The 15,480-nt window shown below is 44.9% G+C and overlaps 3 protein-coding genes across 3 annotated transcripts; all 3 read right to left on the reverse strand.

The window, feature by feature from the left end:
* Window positions 1–9,791: 9,791 nt before the first annotated feature.
* Window positions 9,792–10,172, reverse strand: AGABI2DRAFT_77695 (hypothetical protein; the record flags this gene model as incomplete). Its single annotated transcript, XM_006456181.1, has 1 exon — window positions 9,792–10,172. The coding sequence occupies one exon, from the start codon at window positions 10,170–10,172 to the stop codon at window positions 9,792–9,794; it is 381 nt and encodes a 126-aa protein (XP_006456244.1).
* A 2,738-nt stretch (window positions 10,173–12,910) lies between these two features.
* On the reverse strand, window positions 12,911–13,198 carry AGABI2DRAFT_46345 (hypothetical protein; the record flags this gene model as incomplete). The annotated part of the gene is made up of 1 exon (XM_006456182.1): window positions 12,911–13,198. A coding segment is annotated over one exon (288 nt), but the record flags the coding sequence as incomplete, so codon positions are not given.
* A 459-nt stretch (window positions 13,199–13,657) lies between these two features.
* AGABI2DRAFT_77616 (hypothetical protein) lies at window positions 13,658–15,175 on the reverse strand (the record flags this gene model as incomplete). Its single annotated transcript, XM_006456183.1, has 3 exons — window positions 13,658–13,761; window positions 14,578–14,931; window positions 15,025–15,175. Coding segments are annotated over 3 exons (609 nt in total), but the record flags the coding sequence as incomplete, so codon positions are not given.
* Window positions 15,176–15,480: the final 305 nt, after the last annotated feature.

The following is a 15,480-nucleotide window of genomic DNA, read 5'->3' on the forward strand; positions in this document are numbered from 1 at the left end:
CTTTGAGTATATATACAGAGCATCTTTGGCATGATTCTTTACAATGAAGCCCCTCACTCCAAGTCAGCTCTCTCATATCCTTTATTTGCTTGATTCAGGAGCATCAGCTCATGAAATTTCTACTTCTACCAGCATACATCATTCCACTATATCCAGAATTAGATCCAAGCACCGTCCCAACCTTGCTACATCCTCAGGTGGTCGTCCTAGACTGCTTACATCTTCTGATACCCGCTACGCTGTTCGCTTAATCACCTCTCAAAAAGCTGACAACGCTTCTCAAGTCAAGAGACTACTTGCCAACAGCTTGCCCCACTCAATTTCTACAAAGACCATACGTAGAACTCTTTCCCGCGCTGGTATAAAGGCTGTAGTAAAGGTTAAACGTCCTTTGCTCAAGCCCAAACACCGCAAGGATCGCTTGGACTGGGCTTTAGCTCGTCAAAACTGGACAATAGAAGACTGGAAAAGGGTAGTATGGTCTGATGAAACAAAGATTAATCGTTTGGGGTCAGATGGAAGAAAATGGGTGTGGAAAAAGGATGGAGAAGGCTTGAGTGATAGACTGGTGTCTGGGACTTTGAAGTTTGGAGGAGGTTCTTTGATGATGTGGGGTTGTATGTTTTGGGAGGGATGTGGCTATGCATGCCAAATTGAAGGTAAAATGGATGCTGATCTATATGTTAGCATTTTGGAGGACAATCTGGAGGATAGTGTGGAGTATTATGGGAAAGAAAGGGAGGATTTCATATTTCAGCAGGACAATGACCCCAAGCACAAGTCTAAAAAGGCCCAGAACTGGTTCAAAGAGAACAACATTGATTTATTGCCATGGCCAGCACAGTCTCCAGACCTCAATCCAATTGAACATCTCTGGGACCACCTCAAAATCAAGCTTGAAGAGTATGAAGAAGCACCTAGGGGAATTGGAGAACTTTGGACAAGAGTGGATAAGGAGTGGAATGATATAAAGCCTGAGGTGTGTCAGAATTTGATAGAGAGTATGCCTAGAAGGGTAGAAGCTGTAATCAAGGCAAAGGGAGGCTATACTAAGTACTAAACATAGAGATTTGTACTTGGTGAATGAGAGGGACAAAACTGTTGCAATGCATCTTTGTTAGTAAATTGCCAGTATTTCGACGAATATTTGGAATTACATAATGGTATTACTATCGAATTAAAGCCACGAAGCATAGCTTTCACACGATGTCAATTACGTAATGTCATGGTTAGTTCGTCACATGCTATAATAGTATCTTTGAAGGTGTTATAAACATTGCAACGGTTTTGTCCGTCACTGTATATGTATTCAAGGTCCAGGAATCCGAATCTGTCATTACAAATATTATCTGATCAATATTAGAGGAGCTATAGCGGAAATTCGTGTTTTTCATATGTTAAATGTGCCATATCTCAGTAGGACTCCATTTAACAAAGATTATAATTAGATATTCGAACTCCCTGACCTCGAAACTATAGGAATACACTGTTAGATCATTAAAATCCATGCAGAAATGACCCGAAAATATCTCCTACCTATGATTTGAGGAACTTTGACTCGAAAATCCCAAGTCCAGCAGTCACATGATGTCATGTGACATGTTGAACTTCTGTTTTCGAGTGCACCGAGATTCTCCTTCCTCCTCACCACCACCTTCCCTCTCTCCTACTTCCCTCCTGTCTCTCTCCTGGCCCAATTTGTTTCTTTTCAGGTATCTCTCTATCTCCTTCTCTTCCTTCCTCTCTGAGGTGATTCCTGGGCCCATTTAGGACACTTTTTTGCCTTTTTTGGATGCTCTTTAGGGGGGTTTTTTGGGAGTGTTTATGCCTGGTGAGTTATTCTATTTGTTCTATTATTCTGAAAGCTAATATATCTCTAGATAGTCATTGTTCTCATCTAATCCACTCTTCATCATCCTCACTATCACCAGGTATGTTGTCAATTTGATCCTTATTGAAACTACTAAAGTCCGCTTTTTTATTCAGGGTCTATTTCCTTTTTAGGAAGGTATAATAGTTAGTATATGTAGTCTATTTTATGTATGTGATGTATTTAGTATGATTTTTGAATATTGATTTGATACTTTTTGATACTTTTTAGTGTGATGTTATGACTTAAGTATGGCTTAATCTTTGTTGACCTGGTCTTAAGATGGAATCTAAGTCATGTAAGTCTGGTATAAGTCACATGTAAATGCTACTATATTTTTAAGATAATTTCAAAAAGTACCAACAAGATAAATTTAAGTTGAGAAAAAGCAAATTTAACAGTTGTTTAAAGGCTTTTGGTGACTTATCAGATTCTTGACTTATTTATGCCTTAAACCCATTTTAAGTTACCAAAAGTCACCTAAAAAGTATTTTTGGATTTCCTGATGTACTGTGGTACTGGTGCAAACCAGACCCGGGCTCATTTACTTAGACAATGCAATATGCTTGTCCGCCCCAGGCGCTTCAAGATGTATCCTTACTATCTTGGAGAGCTCTATCAGTATTTGTCGGATAACACATGGTTGTTTTCCTTCAATCCCCTCCCTCGGGAGGCACGACGCATGTGAGGGATTTTTCGGCGGCCGTCGGGTTGGGGTATCAGGTGAAGGCTTGGGGGTCTTGTCCGGTGCTGTAGGATGACGTGGAATGGGGGCACTTAGCGATGCGACATAAGGTAGCCACACTCCCCGGGGTGTTCCTTGCGGATGAACTAGCTTAAGGTGAAGTACTGCTGCGGCGGGAAGGGTTCTACGGATGAGTCTCAAGACGCTGCGAGAGGGATTTTCGGGTTGGATCCTGGCCTGGTCTGGCGTAGTTAGCTGATGGATCGAGAGCATGACTTTATGGGTTCACGGAAGCGGACTCGTTTCAGAGTCTTTTGTTGGCCTTGTTGCTGAGGAAGGACAGTATCTTTATTTCTCTAACTGTAGTTACAGACGTGTATGCTACGACTGAAAGAATACAACGCTCAGTCTCGGGGACGAGAACTCTATATTTGATGTACATATACCTGAAAGAATACAACGCTAATACAAGTACAATTAGACGAAAATACAACAGAGAAGAGTTATCAAGCCTACCTCAGTCTCGGGGACGAGAACTGAGGTGTACATAAGTTTCGAGCCACATTTGTACACTACGAGTGAAACCGAATATAAAAGGAAGTTTTCGTCATACCTCTTCTACTCATATACTCGACGCGCGTTTGTTCATCCAATACTCCCCCTCAAACCGTGGCGAGCCCAAGCTCACACGCGAAATGTTTTGCTTTCGGAGATGGTAACGCTTTTGTTAACGTATCTGCAATCATGTCCTCCGTTGGACAATAAACAAGCCGGATTTTTCCTTCTTCGACTATCCATCGTATGAAATGATAACGAATGTCGATATGCTTTGTACGACCATGAAATTGATGATCTTTTGTTAATGCGATAGCCGATTGATTGTCGGAAAACAAAGGCGTAGTGGGAAGTGTTATGTTGAATACCTGTGAAATGAGGGAGCGAAGCCATAGAGTTTCCTTGGCAGCATGAGTTGCTGCTACGTACTCGGATTCCGTAGTGGATAGAGTAACGATTTCTTGTCGTTTTGCGCTTCATGAAACGGCACCTCCGTTTATGATAAATGCAAATCCTGAGATTGCACGGCGGTCTTCCGACATGTTACCATCCGCATCAGCGTAGCCTCTTAACGCATCTCCCTGGTTACCATATGTCAACCATAAATCACGAGTACCTTTCAGATATCTGAATACTCGTTTCACGGCCTCCCAATGTTTTTCTCCAGGGTTAACGGAGAATCTTGAAAGAATTTGAACCGCAAAAGCAATATCCGGTCGCGTACCAATAGCTGCATACATCAAGGTGCCTACAGCCTCTTTGTATGGTAATCGAGCCATACGAGCCACTTCGGTGGTTGATTTAGGTGAATGATCGGATGAAAGATGTATGGTGGGATCCATGGGGATACTAAGGGGCTTAGCGTCCTCAAAACCATATCGTCGAAGCGACGCATCAATGTATGACCGTTGCGAAAGGGATAACTTGCCTATACCACGGTCCCTTTTGATCTCAATTCCCAATAGCCAATGAATTTCTCCCAGATCCGTAACCTCAACGAATTCATTCATCCGCTCCTTTAACCACTTGATAGCGTCTAGTTTTGTCGATACGATCGTACAGTCATCGACATGAACAAGTACGATGATCAAAACTTGGTTAAGCTTGAAGAAAACACCGTGGTCGACGTCACATCGCGAAAAACCTAAATTATCAACAAGAATTTCGCATAAACGTTGATACCAACGTCTACCAGATTGTTTGAGACCGTAAAGCGTTTTCTTGAGATGACAGACATGGGTGGGATGGGTTTCGTCGTGAAAGCCGGGTGGCTGCCTCATGTAGACACGTTCATCATTGTTGAGTTTCCCGTTAAGGTAGGCTCCCTTGATGTCGATCTGATGGATATCTAGATCTTTAGCAGTAGCGATGGCAAGAACCGAGCGAATTGATGAGAGGCGAGCTACGGGGGCAAACGTGTCGAATGTTAGGGCGACTGTGACTGTGATGTCACAGGTCACACCTGAACTTAAGAACTATAGAGGAAAGTGACAAAAGTTATATTAGGCGTGAACCTAAGAGAACTCGACAGAGTTTTCTACAAGTTTCTACCTACTTTATATACCTAGACTACGGCGCACAGACCAACTACCCTAGGTAACTTTATTTATATACTGACATGTGAAAAGAAGTACGTATGAGAAAATAAACTAATTATACATTTGACATGAGAAAAGAAGAGTGGAGTAAGAAGTAAGTAAACACAAGTACATTGATCATAAAAACGTCAACAACACCAAACAAACCATAAAAGTGTCCACAGGTATAAACAACTATCTAAGGACGTAACCTTTCGTACCAATCCCTGCCGAAGTATGTTGCCATTACTTCTCCACACGGGCACATCGTAAAGAACCGGACCGGTTCCCAACGACGGAAGTCCGGGTTATTCCATCGCTGCAACATCCAGGGTCTCTCCAATACTTCGTCCCACATTATCAACGTCACTCTTCCACACACTACGCATCTACGATCCTCTAACCTCCATCCGTCTGGTCGGGGTTCTCTTCCGATAGCCACCGCCGCCCTCCTCCACTGTACTTGCTCCGCATGGTTCGGAGGTAGGAAAGAAAAGATAAGATCAATGAGCTCAATTGGTAAATCTGTAGCTTGCGCCATTTTAGCAGTATGCCGATAGTTTAGCCTCCGTCGAACTGTAGCAGCAGAGGGAAATTATTATGTAATAAAAGGTGTGACAGATGTGACAGCGTGACGCCGTGACATTCTGGCAAAGTTCTAACAGTACCCCCTCCTTAAAGTCGGCTCCTCCGGAGACGACCCTTCAAGACCTCCACGTTCGCCAATTTCGTTCCAACTTCTTAAGATATTCGGCATCAAACTGTTTGTCATCCCATCCGAATAAGGCTTTGGCTGTGAACCGATTAGGTAGTTCCCGTTCTTGGAAACCTGTGTCACGTAAGACGTGCTGTATCCTATTGAGTTCCCCATAGAGTTGGTGGAATTCAGTAATCAATTCTTTGGCGTTAGCCAGGTTCTCTTCGGGTTCCCACGAGTCTGCTTCTGCCGTATATCCTTTCCATCGAACTAAGTACCGCTTCTTTCCGCGGAGCCACTTGGCGTTCAGGATCTTCTCTACTTCCCACTCTTGTTCCCCTTCTATTTCTACGGCTGGTGCCGGCTTGCTTCCTTGGCCTTCCATTTGTTCTCGGTACATTACTATTCGGCTGACGTTGACCACCGGGTGGATCCGAATAGATCGGGGGAGATCTAGTTCCACTGCATTGGGGGAAATAATCTTTTTGACGGTGTACGGCCCGATGAACTTCTCCGTAAGTTTCCGAGTTGGTCGTCCCTGAATTTGAAGGTCCCGAGTAGCCAATAGAACTTTGTCTCCTTCTTTGTACTTCACCGCTTCTCCCCTGCTTCTATCCGCATACCTCCGCATATCATCTTGTGCCTTTTTTAGAGCCGCTTGAGTCTCTTCGTGTTGAAGTTTCATGCGGTCCGCAAAGTTCGCTGCTGCCGGATGATTGCCTTGTCATCGTAGATCGAAACCAGTTCTCGGGTGTCTTCCCACGTTGATCATAAATGGAGTTTCCTTTGTTGACGATTGTTCCTTATTGTTATAGGAAAACTCCGCCGTTGCTAACCAATCAGGCCAATCAGTTTGTCTATGGTCAACAAATGATCGGAGATATTGTTCCAACTCTTGATTGGTTCGCTCGGTTTGGCCATCGGTTTGTGGGTGGAATGCCGTAGATAACCTAGTATCAATTCCCAGCATTTTATTCAACTCCTTTGTAAAGTCTGCAGCAAACTGCGGTCCCCTATCTGAGATCACCGTTTCTGGTAATCCGTGCAACTTCCATACATGATCTCTGAACAGCTTGGCTAGTCCTAGTGCCGATGTTGTCTCCGTAGTGGGAATAAAATGAGCCATTTTACTGAATCGATCGCATACCACTAAGACTGAATCCATTCCCTGAGATTCTGGTAATTTCACTATGAAGTCGACAGATATGTCGGCCCATGGTTTTGTAGGGATAGGGTTTGGCATTAGTTTACCTGCCGGTGGTGTCGGTCGATTTTTATTCCGTTGACATTGATCGCATCCTTCCACGTATTTCTGGACTTGTTTAGTGACGCCGGGCCACCAGTAATTGCGCGTCACCATTTCCACTGTTTTCCATTGTCCTCCATGTCCGGCAATGGGAGTGTCATGATGTAGTCGAATGATTTTGGTTCTCAACGTCTCATCCTTCGGCACATAGACTTTTCCTTCTTTCAGTACTAATCCTTCCTCTAACTTCCACTCGTCTCCCCTCAACGACTTCACCTTTGCTCGTTTCATTTCTTCCACCGCTTTTACCACATCATCTTCCTTTGCTTCTGATTTTCGGATTTCATCTAATATTCCCTCTTCCTCCGCATTGATTAACATATGACCTTCCTCTAATGCTCGAATTGCGAAGTATTCGGGTTTCAACAAGGTTTGGTCCTTGTTATCGTTCTTTGTCCCTTGCTCGAAGTCAGGTCTTCTGCTCAATGCGTCTGCCTTCCCCATCGTCTTTCCTGGACGGAATTTTAATTCGAAATTGAATCTAGATAGATATAAAGCCCATCTGGCTTGTCGTCTGTTTAGTTGTTGGGCTTTCGCGAAGTATTCTAGGTTGCGATGATCTGTCCAAATTTCGAATTTGTGTTTCGCCCCTTCCAGGAAGTGTCTCCATTCTTCTAAACACCGCATGATTCCCAGCATCTCCCTATCGTGAATGTCGTAGTTTCGTTCCGTCTCCGTCATTGATTTGGAGATGTATGCTACCGGCCTCCACTTTCCGTCTTCACATTTCATTGCCAATTCTCCGCCCGTGGCATAAGCCGATGCATCAGATTCTACCTTTAACTCTTTATCCAACTCCGGGGCTACTAGGATTGGATGTGATGTGAATCTTGCTTTTAGCGTACTAAAGGCCTCCTCTTCTTCATCTCCCCAACTCCATTTCTTGTCCTTTTTAGTCAACGCGTGCAATGGTTTTGCGATACTGGCGAATTTTTCAATGAACCGTCGATAGTAATTTGCCAGTCCCAAGAACTTCTGTACATCTTTAACGCATTTTGGAGTCGGCCACTCTACTACGTCTTTCACTTTCCTTTCCTCCATCTTGATTCCGTTTCTTCCTATTATACACCCCAAAAACCCCATCTCACTTCGTTTCCATTCACATTTTTCTGGTTTTGCGAATAAGTCATTGTCCATCAACCTCTGCAACACTTCTTCCACCACCTTGTCGTGCTCTTCTTCATCGTCTGTTCCTATCAAAATATCGTCAATAAATACAGCTACTTTCCCAGTATTTACTAAGTCCCTAAAAAGTTCATTCATCATAGTCTGAAAAGTAGCAGGCGAATTTGTAAGTCCAAAGAACATAACAGTTGGTTCAAAGGCACCCATGAAAGTAGTAAAGGCTGCCTTCCACTCGTCTCCCTCCTTTATCCTAATATTATTATAACCCCAACGTAAATCTATCTTAGAAAATAATCGTTTGCTACCCATAGTGTCTATAAGTTCGGAAATTAAAGGTAAAGGGTAATTGTTCTTAATTGTCCAATCGTTCAAAAATCGATAATCCTGTACCATCCTCTTTTTCCCATCCTTCTTTGGCACAAAAAATACTGGTGAAGTTTGCGGAGATTTTGAAGGTCTAATATACCCTTTTCGTAGTTGATCTTTGACAAACGCTTGGACCTCTTCTCTCTCGTTCGGTGATAATGGGTATATTTTTCCTTTTTTGGATTTGAAATCCTCCTTTAGCTCGATAGCATGATCCCATGGTTTCCTAGTGGGCATCCTTTCCGATTCCTTCTGTTTGAATACCTTAAGGAATTTGTGGAACCGTTTGGGTACAAGTTGATCCACTGAGTCTATGCTTCGAATCTCTTCTTCTTCCGGCATTTCCTCTGTCATTCCCCTTACCCACGTCTCTAGTTGTCCTTCTTCCTCTCTACTCCTATTTTTTCTTTGGGCGCTTATTCGTTTAGGACGTACCTGTTCAGCCCCCGCTTGTCCCGCGGTGGCTGTCTTGCTGTTGTCTTCTTCTTGACGTTCTGCCTTATCCCCATTTAATCGGTCAGCCGCGTCACCGGGTGATTGCGCCCACCCCTCAGCTTTCTCTTTGGGTTGTTGCGCCAACCCCTCAGCTCCACTGTTGGCACGCCTGTTTCGTGCCAATTCCCTAGCAAACGCTGCTTCTACTCCTAGGGCAATCCCTTCGATGATATTTTTGGGAGTGGTGAATCTCCCTACTGCCCTGTTTACCCGTTCGAATCTATCTTCCTCATCTCTGATTTCCTCCTGCTCCTTTTCATATGCTTCTATCTTGGCCATAGTTGGCCCTTCTTCCTCGTCATCACTTCCTTCGTATGGCATTCCAAACTCGTCTAAGGCAATTTCCTCTCTTGCTGGGCATTTGTGTTTGCTCAACAAGTGTTCCGATGTTTGGATTCCACACTCTTCGCATCTATATTGCAACACTGTTCCCCAATTCGACTTCTTTGGGAAGGAAACTAATTTCCAACCTGCATATTGCTTGTGTGACATGTCAGGCTTTTCCCTTTTCTCCTCCTCTCGCGCTTCCTTCATCAACTGCCTAGTTGATTTCCTCGGTTCTTCTACCTTTCGTATTTCCTCCTGTTTTTCTTTGGCTTTTCCTTTGTCTTTGTACCCACACCCGTCTGGGCACCTGGTCATCTTTACCTCTCCTTTCTCCCAATCAATTTCCGGATTATGCATTTGTAGCCAGGGCATTCCTAATATGACTTTATTTTTTCCTAAGCCACATATTTCGAAGTGTACTCTTTCTTTATGGCCTTTGTAGTACACATTTGCAACCACTCGATGAGTCACTGCCCCAGATGCGTTGATTGTTCCATCGACATTTTTAACCGGAATTGGTCTTTCTAATGGTTCCAACTTGAACCCTTCTTCTTCTGCGAACACCTTATCCATAAACATCCCCGTCGCTCCACTGTCCAACAACGCTTGTACTCCTACTCCATCATGTGTGTCCAACTTCTCCACTCCCACGTTCAGCTTAATTTCCCTTAAAGGTCGAATTGTCCTTACAAGGAAACTCTCCTCTTGTACAGTGTCCAAAACATTGATTTCATTACATAGTACATCAAATTTGTTGTAGGAAGTCAAACGAGGAGACTTTGCTTCCTTTACTCTTTTAAATTCTGCTCCTCCTCAAACATCCTCTTCCAATATACTCGCTGCTCATCCACATCTAACGTTCGCACGTCTCGAGCCGGAGCCTTGCTCCAGCAGTTCTTGGCCATATGCCCCAACTTCCCACACTTGTAACACTTGATAGGACCTCGACTGGGTCCTGCGGCGGTGTCGACATCCATCGCGTTGGGATCTCGACGTTGAGGCTGAGGCCTCACGAAAGTGTTGTTGGAGGTATGGGTTCGTAATTGGGGCTTAGCTTGCCCCCGCCGATAGTAGTCTTCCTCCGCCTTTGCTTGTCTCCACTGCCTATCTAACTTCATGCTCCTCTCGTACCAACTCCTGATGGTAGTTGGTGGGTTCTCTGACTCCATCAGCGCCTTCCTAATCCTTCCTGATAAACTCCTCTTGAATTCTTCAATGAGGGCTCGTCCCTCGTATCCGCTATCTCGTGCAATCCTTTTGAACTCCTGTACGTGTTCCTCCGCGCTTTTACTTCCCTGCTCGATTAACCTCAACTTTCCTACCGCCGTACTCTCTTCATCTGCGTCTCCGAAATTGTTTCGAAGACTATCATAAAGCTCCTCCGTGTGGGCCGGAGCTTCATCCTCACCACCTTCGATCATCTCCATAATATTTTCCTTCCACGACTCCGCTGCTCCTCCCTGTACATACGACAATATCCACGTAATCTGATCTCCTTGTGCTCTCCCTGCCATCTTCAAACTTAAATAGATCTTGCATGCGGTAATGAAACCGTTCAACTCCCTTCCCTCTCCTGAAAATATCTTTGGTTTTGCCACATCGATTTGTGGCGGTGCTTGTTGGACGATAGGGGTTTCCCCATCATCTCCAGGTGGACCTTGCGGTCCTGGTGGTCCCTGCACCGGGTTGTTCTGCAGCTGGGCGAGTTGCTGCTGCAGTTGCGCGATAAGAGCGGCTTGGGCGGACACTTGGTCCATAATTTGTTGGGCGGTAGACATGTTTGGTTCGGGATATTCGGGGGGAGGTGATTGGTATAGGGGTAAGGGGGATACGGAAGGTTCTTGTTGTTCTGCTTCGGATTCCTCGGATTGGAATCCCGAAGCGTGTTCTTCTTCTTCCTCGGAGTCGGAAGAAGGTACTCGAAAGGTTCCGGGCGGTGTTTGATGAGAAATTTTGAGGGAGGTGAGGGAGGTCTTTTCCTGTCACCTAGTACGTATCCACCGATCCAATGAAGCCAATAGCCTGCTTCACTTGGATGTGTACACGAAAAGAAAAAGTTTTGTATTCAAGAAAGGCCGCTTTGGCCGAAGGGATAGACTAAGTTTAGAAGTATATACGGGAACGGATTCCCACGCTAATCTAGAGGGTCACCTAAAGTGGATCCCTCACTCCTCTGCGTGTACCAGCTGACAATGCAGCCGCAGCACGAGGTTGATATGTTGAAAGATACAAGTATATACTAAGAGCACCTCACGTAGTGAACGTCTCATGTTTGACTAGGGCACGTGACACGCCCTAATCTCAACGGGGTACGTTGTGACTGTACCCGATCACCCCTTAAGCCTAGGGACCGGCTATGAGTGTGGCGGCCGCGACGGCGCGCAGAGAGCAGAGGGCGGTGAGAGAATAAGAGATGGGGAGGGCACTGTGCTGTGCGATCCCCGGAGCTGTCGAGTTCTACTGTTAGGGCGACTGTGACTGTGATGTCACAGGTCACACCTGAACTTAAGAACTATAGAGGAAAGTGACAAAAGTTATATTAGGCGTGAACCTAAGAGAACTCGACAGAGTTTTCTACAAGTTTCTACCTACTTTATATACCTAGACTACGGCGCACAGACCAACTACCCTAGGTAACTTTATTTATATACTGACATGTGAAAAGAAGTACGTATGAGAAAATAAACTAATTATACATTTGACATGAGAAAAGAAGAGTGGAGTAAGAAGTAAGTAAACACAAGTACATTGATCATAAAAACGTCAACAACACCAAACAAACCATAAAAGTGTCCACAGGTATAAACAACTATCTAAGGACGTAACCTTTCGTACCAATCCCTGCCGAAGTATGTTGCCATTACTTCTCCACACGGGCACATCGTAAAGAACCGGACCGGTTCCCAACGACGGAAGTCCGGGTTATTCCATCGCTGCAACATCCAGGGTCTCTCCAATACTTCGTCCCACATTATCAACGTCACTCTTCCACACACTACGCATCTACGATCCTCTAACCTCCATCCGTCTGGTCGGGGTTCTCTTCCGATAGCCACCGCCGCCCTCCTCCACTGTACTTGCTCCGCATGGTTCGGAGGTAGGAAAGAAAAGATAAGATCAATGAGCTCAATTGGTAAATCTGTAGCTTGCGCCATTTTAGCAGTATGCCGATAGTTTAGCCTCCGTCGAACTGTAGCAGCAGAGGGAAATTATTATGTAATAAAAGGTGTGACAGATGTGACAGCGTGACGCCGTGACATTCTGGCAAAGTTCTAACATCGAAGTAATCAACTCCGGGTACTTGGGAGAAACCCTGGGCCACTAAACGAGCTTTATAACGCACGATGTTTCCTGCGGCATCCTTTTTGGCCTTATAAACCCACTTTGATCCAACGACGTTGACGTCTGATGGACGTTCAACTAATTCCCATGTGCCAGCATCTTTCAACATTGACAGCTCATCCTTCATCGCATTCTTCCATAGCTCCCAATCACATCTTTCCATGGCTTCTTTCAAATTTCCTGGTTCCAACGCTTCCGTTCTTTCAACTTCCATGACCAAGGCATGTATTTCTTCCCAATCCAAGTCTTCAGCTATGCTAACTGCTTTCCCTTCTAGAATCTCACGAGCCTTTTGACTGGGCTGACGTGCCCTTTGTGATCGCCTAACAACCGGTTCTTCATCCGAGTCTGATGAATCAGATTGTTGGATTTGTGCCGGTGACAATTCACGTTGAGTGGGGGAACCACCAACGCTAGGCAAAACTGGAGTGGTGGAAGATTCAGGAAGTTCTGGTGATGAAATAGTCGGTGCGGATGACGTGGGTACTTCGGGAGTCGGGATATACTCCCCCTCGAGCTGAAGGTCAGTTTGTCCTTTGATAAAACGAAAGTTACGCTCAATCTTGATTGTCCCGGTATCAGGAAACAAAATTCTTGAGCCGTTACTCTCGGTATCATATCCTAACCATTTCCCCTTTTTCGCTCGTGCACCCAATTTATCCCCTCCAGCTTGATGAACCCAAACTTCATCACCCCACTCCCGAACGTTTCCGAGTCGAGGTTTATGGCCATACAAAGCTTCGAAAGGTGTCATACCTTGAACAGCTTTAGTACTGGTTCTATTCATCAACCATACTATGTGGGCGGCGGCTTCAGCCCATAGGCTCTTTGGAAGACGACTAGCATGTAACAATGCTCGAACACGTTCAACAATGGTTCGATTACGACGTTCTGCTACTCCGTTATGTTGAGGCGTATCATGAACTGTAAGTTTTGTTTGAGTTCCTCGCGATTTGAGATACTTCTGAAATTCTTCAGACGTATATTCCCCTCCTCGATCTGAATGGAGAACTTTGATACGAGAATTGAACTGAGTCTCGCACCAGGCTTCAAACCGCTTGTACGCTTCAAAAACATCCGATTTGTTGGATAAGAACTCAATGTGAGTCCACCTCGAGTAGTCGTCCGTGAACGTAACGTAGTAACGTCGTCCTTTCTTTGTCGCAACTCTGGATGGTCCCCATACATCCGTATGAACTTCCTCGCCAACATTCAACGCTCTTTCACCTTCACGAACTTTCGCTATCGGCAAGCGTGTAGCTTTGGCATATGAGCATGAATCACAGGTAATCGAGTTAGATTCATCTCCGCTCAACTTTAGTCCAGATACTAGTCCACTCGTAACAAGTTTTCGAGCGGCCACAGATGATATATGACCAAGACGACGATGTAGTGCATCAACGGTAAGGGTTTCAACTGCTACATTTACTTCATCGCAGCTGGATTTGACCAATTTATACAGCCCCTTCTCATTTCTAGGAATTTCGGCGACACGAGCACCATTCGAGTCTCGAATTATGCATTTATTATCCCTGAACGTCGTGGAAAAACCGTCGGTGTCCAGACGACCAATAGAAACGAGAGTATAACCAGCTTCAGGTGCATACAGTGCTTCTTTAAGATGTAGTTGGGATCGTGAATCACCATTGGGCAAGTCTAGTTTGATTTCTCCCTTCCCGATTGCGTTTAAGCATTGCTGATTTGCGGTTCGCAACGCACAGGGTTGGATCATTTGAAGCGTAGTAAACATATCTCGATAAGGAGAAATGTGTCGAGAGGATCCAGAATCGAAAACTTCGACTCGGGCCATGGTCTCGGAAACCTTTCCCCCTTTATCTATGTCTACTGCAAAAGACTCGTCATCATCTTCTTCAGCTACATTTGCACTCGATTTAGATTGGTCTTTCTCACTAGACCCTTCCTCTTGTTTCTTCTTCCATTCCGCACAATCCTTTTTCAAATGCTCGCCTTGGCAAAACCAACATGGTCCTTTCTTCCTCTCGCCATCTTTAGCTTTCCCTTTCCCTTTCCCTTTCTTCTTTCCTTTTCCTTCCTCTTCAACGGCTAATGCATCATTCCCTTCAGATTTTTGACCTTTCTTGGCGAAACGTCGGGTACGGTCCCATTCATCGCAAATCATAACAATGAGCATGTCAGGATCAATTGTGTTGTGAAGAGAAGTATGGAGACGAGCTGCTGAGAGTTGATTTGAAGCATATGTCGACAACCAACGAGGTAGGGATTGAATTATTGCACTTCGATACTCATCATCACTAATGTGGACACCAATAGCGAGTAGCTCCGCCTTTTTAGCTCGTAACTCGTTTAAGAACAAGCGTACGTCACCTCCACTTGGGCAACGTGAAGACATGAAGTCTTGGCGAAGGTTTGCTTGAGAGAAAGCACTTTTGTACGTATAGTCTCGAACTATTTTGTCCCACATCAGTTTGACAGTAGTTTGGGCAGAAACCACTACAAGTGTGGAGTCAGGAATTCGCTGAGCTAGAAGCGATAGCGCAATATTTTCGTTACGATCCCAGGCATCAATATCGGCCACTGTTGGTGTAGGAGTCGAAGGAATAGGAACTTGTACAGCCGCAGCTGCGGTTGAAGGAGAAGTAGCTAGGACTGGAGTAGATGGGTGCGACGCCGGAGTGATAGCTCGCGGTGGTGTAGGACGAGGAGTTGAACCGTCGAAATGACCCCACAAGCCCTTCCCTTGGACAATCATCCGGAAACGCAACTCGAATATCGCCCAATTCGTTCCGGAAACATCCAATGCAGGCACGGTGGGTGGCAATACGTCGTTTATAACTGCTGTACTTGACATTGCGTACTTCTTTCGCTTGCAACACTTTTATAAATGATGTCTCACAATGGGGCGGGGCCCATAACCTGAAAGAATACAACGCTCAGTCTCGGGGACGAGAACTCTATATTTGATGTATACCTGAAAGAATACAACGCTAATACAAGTACAATTAGACGAAAATACAACAGAGAAGAGTTATCAAGCCTACCTCAGTCTCGGGGACGAGAACTGAGGTGTACATAAGTTTCGAGCCACATTTGTACACTACGAGTGAAACCGAATATAAAAGGAAGTTTTCGTCATACCTCTTCTACTCATATACT

This window comes from Agaricus bisporus (genome assembly GCF_000300575.1).
Source record: "Agaricus bisporus var. bisporus H97 unplaced genomic scaffold AGABI2scaffold_12, whole genome shotgun sequence".
NCBI classification, from domain to species: Eukaryota; Fungi; Basidiomycota; class Agaricomycetes; order Agaricales; family Agaricaceae; genus Agaricus; species Agaricus bisporus.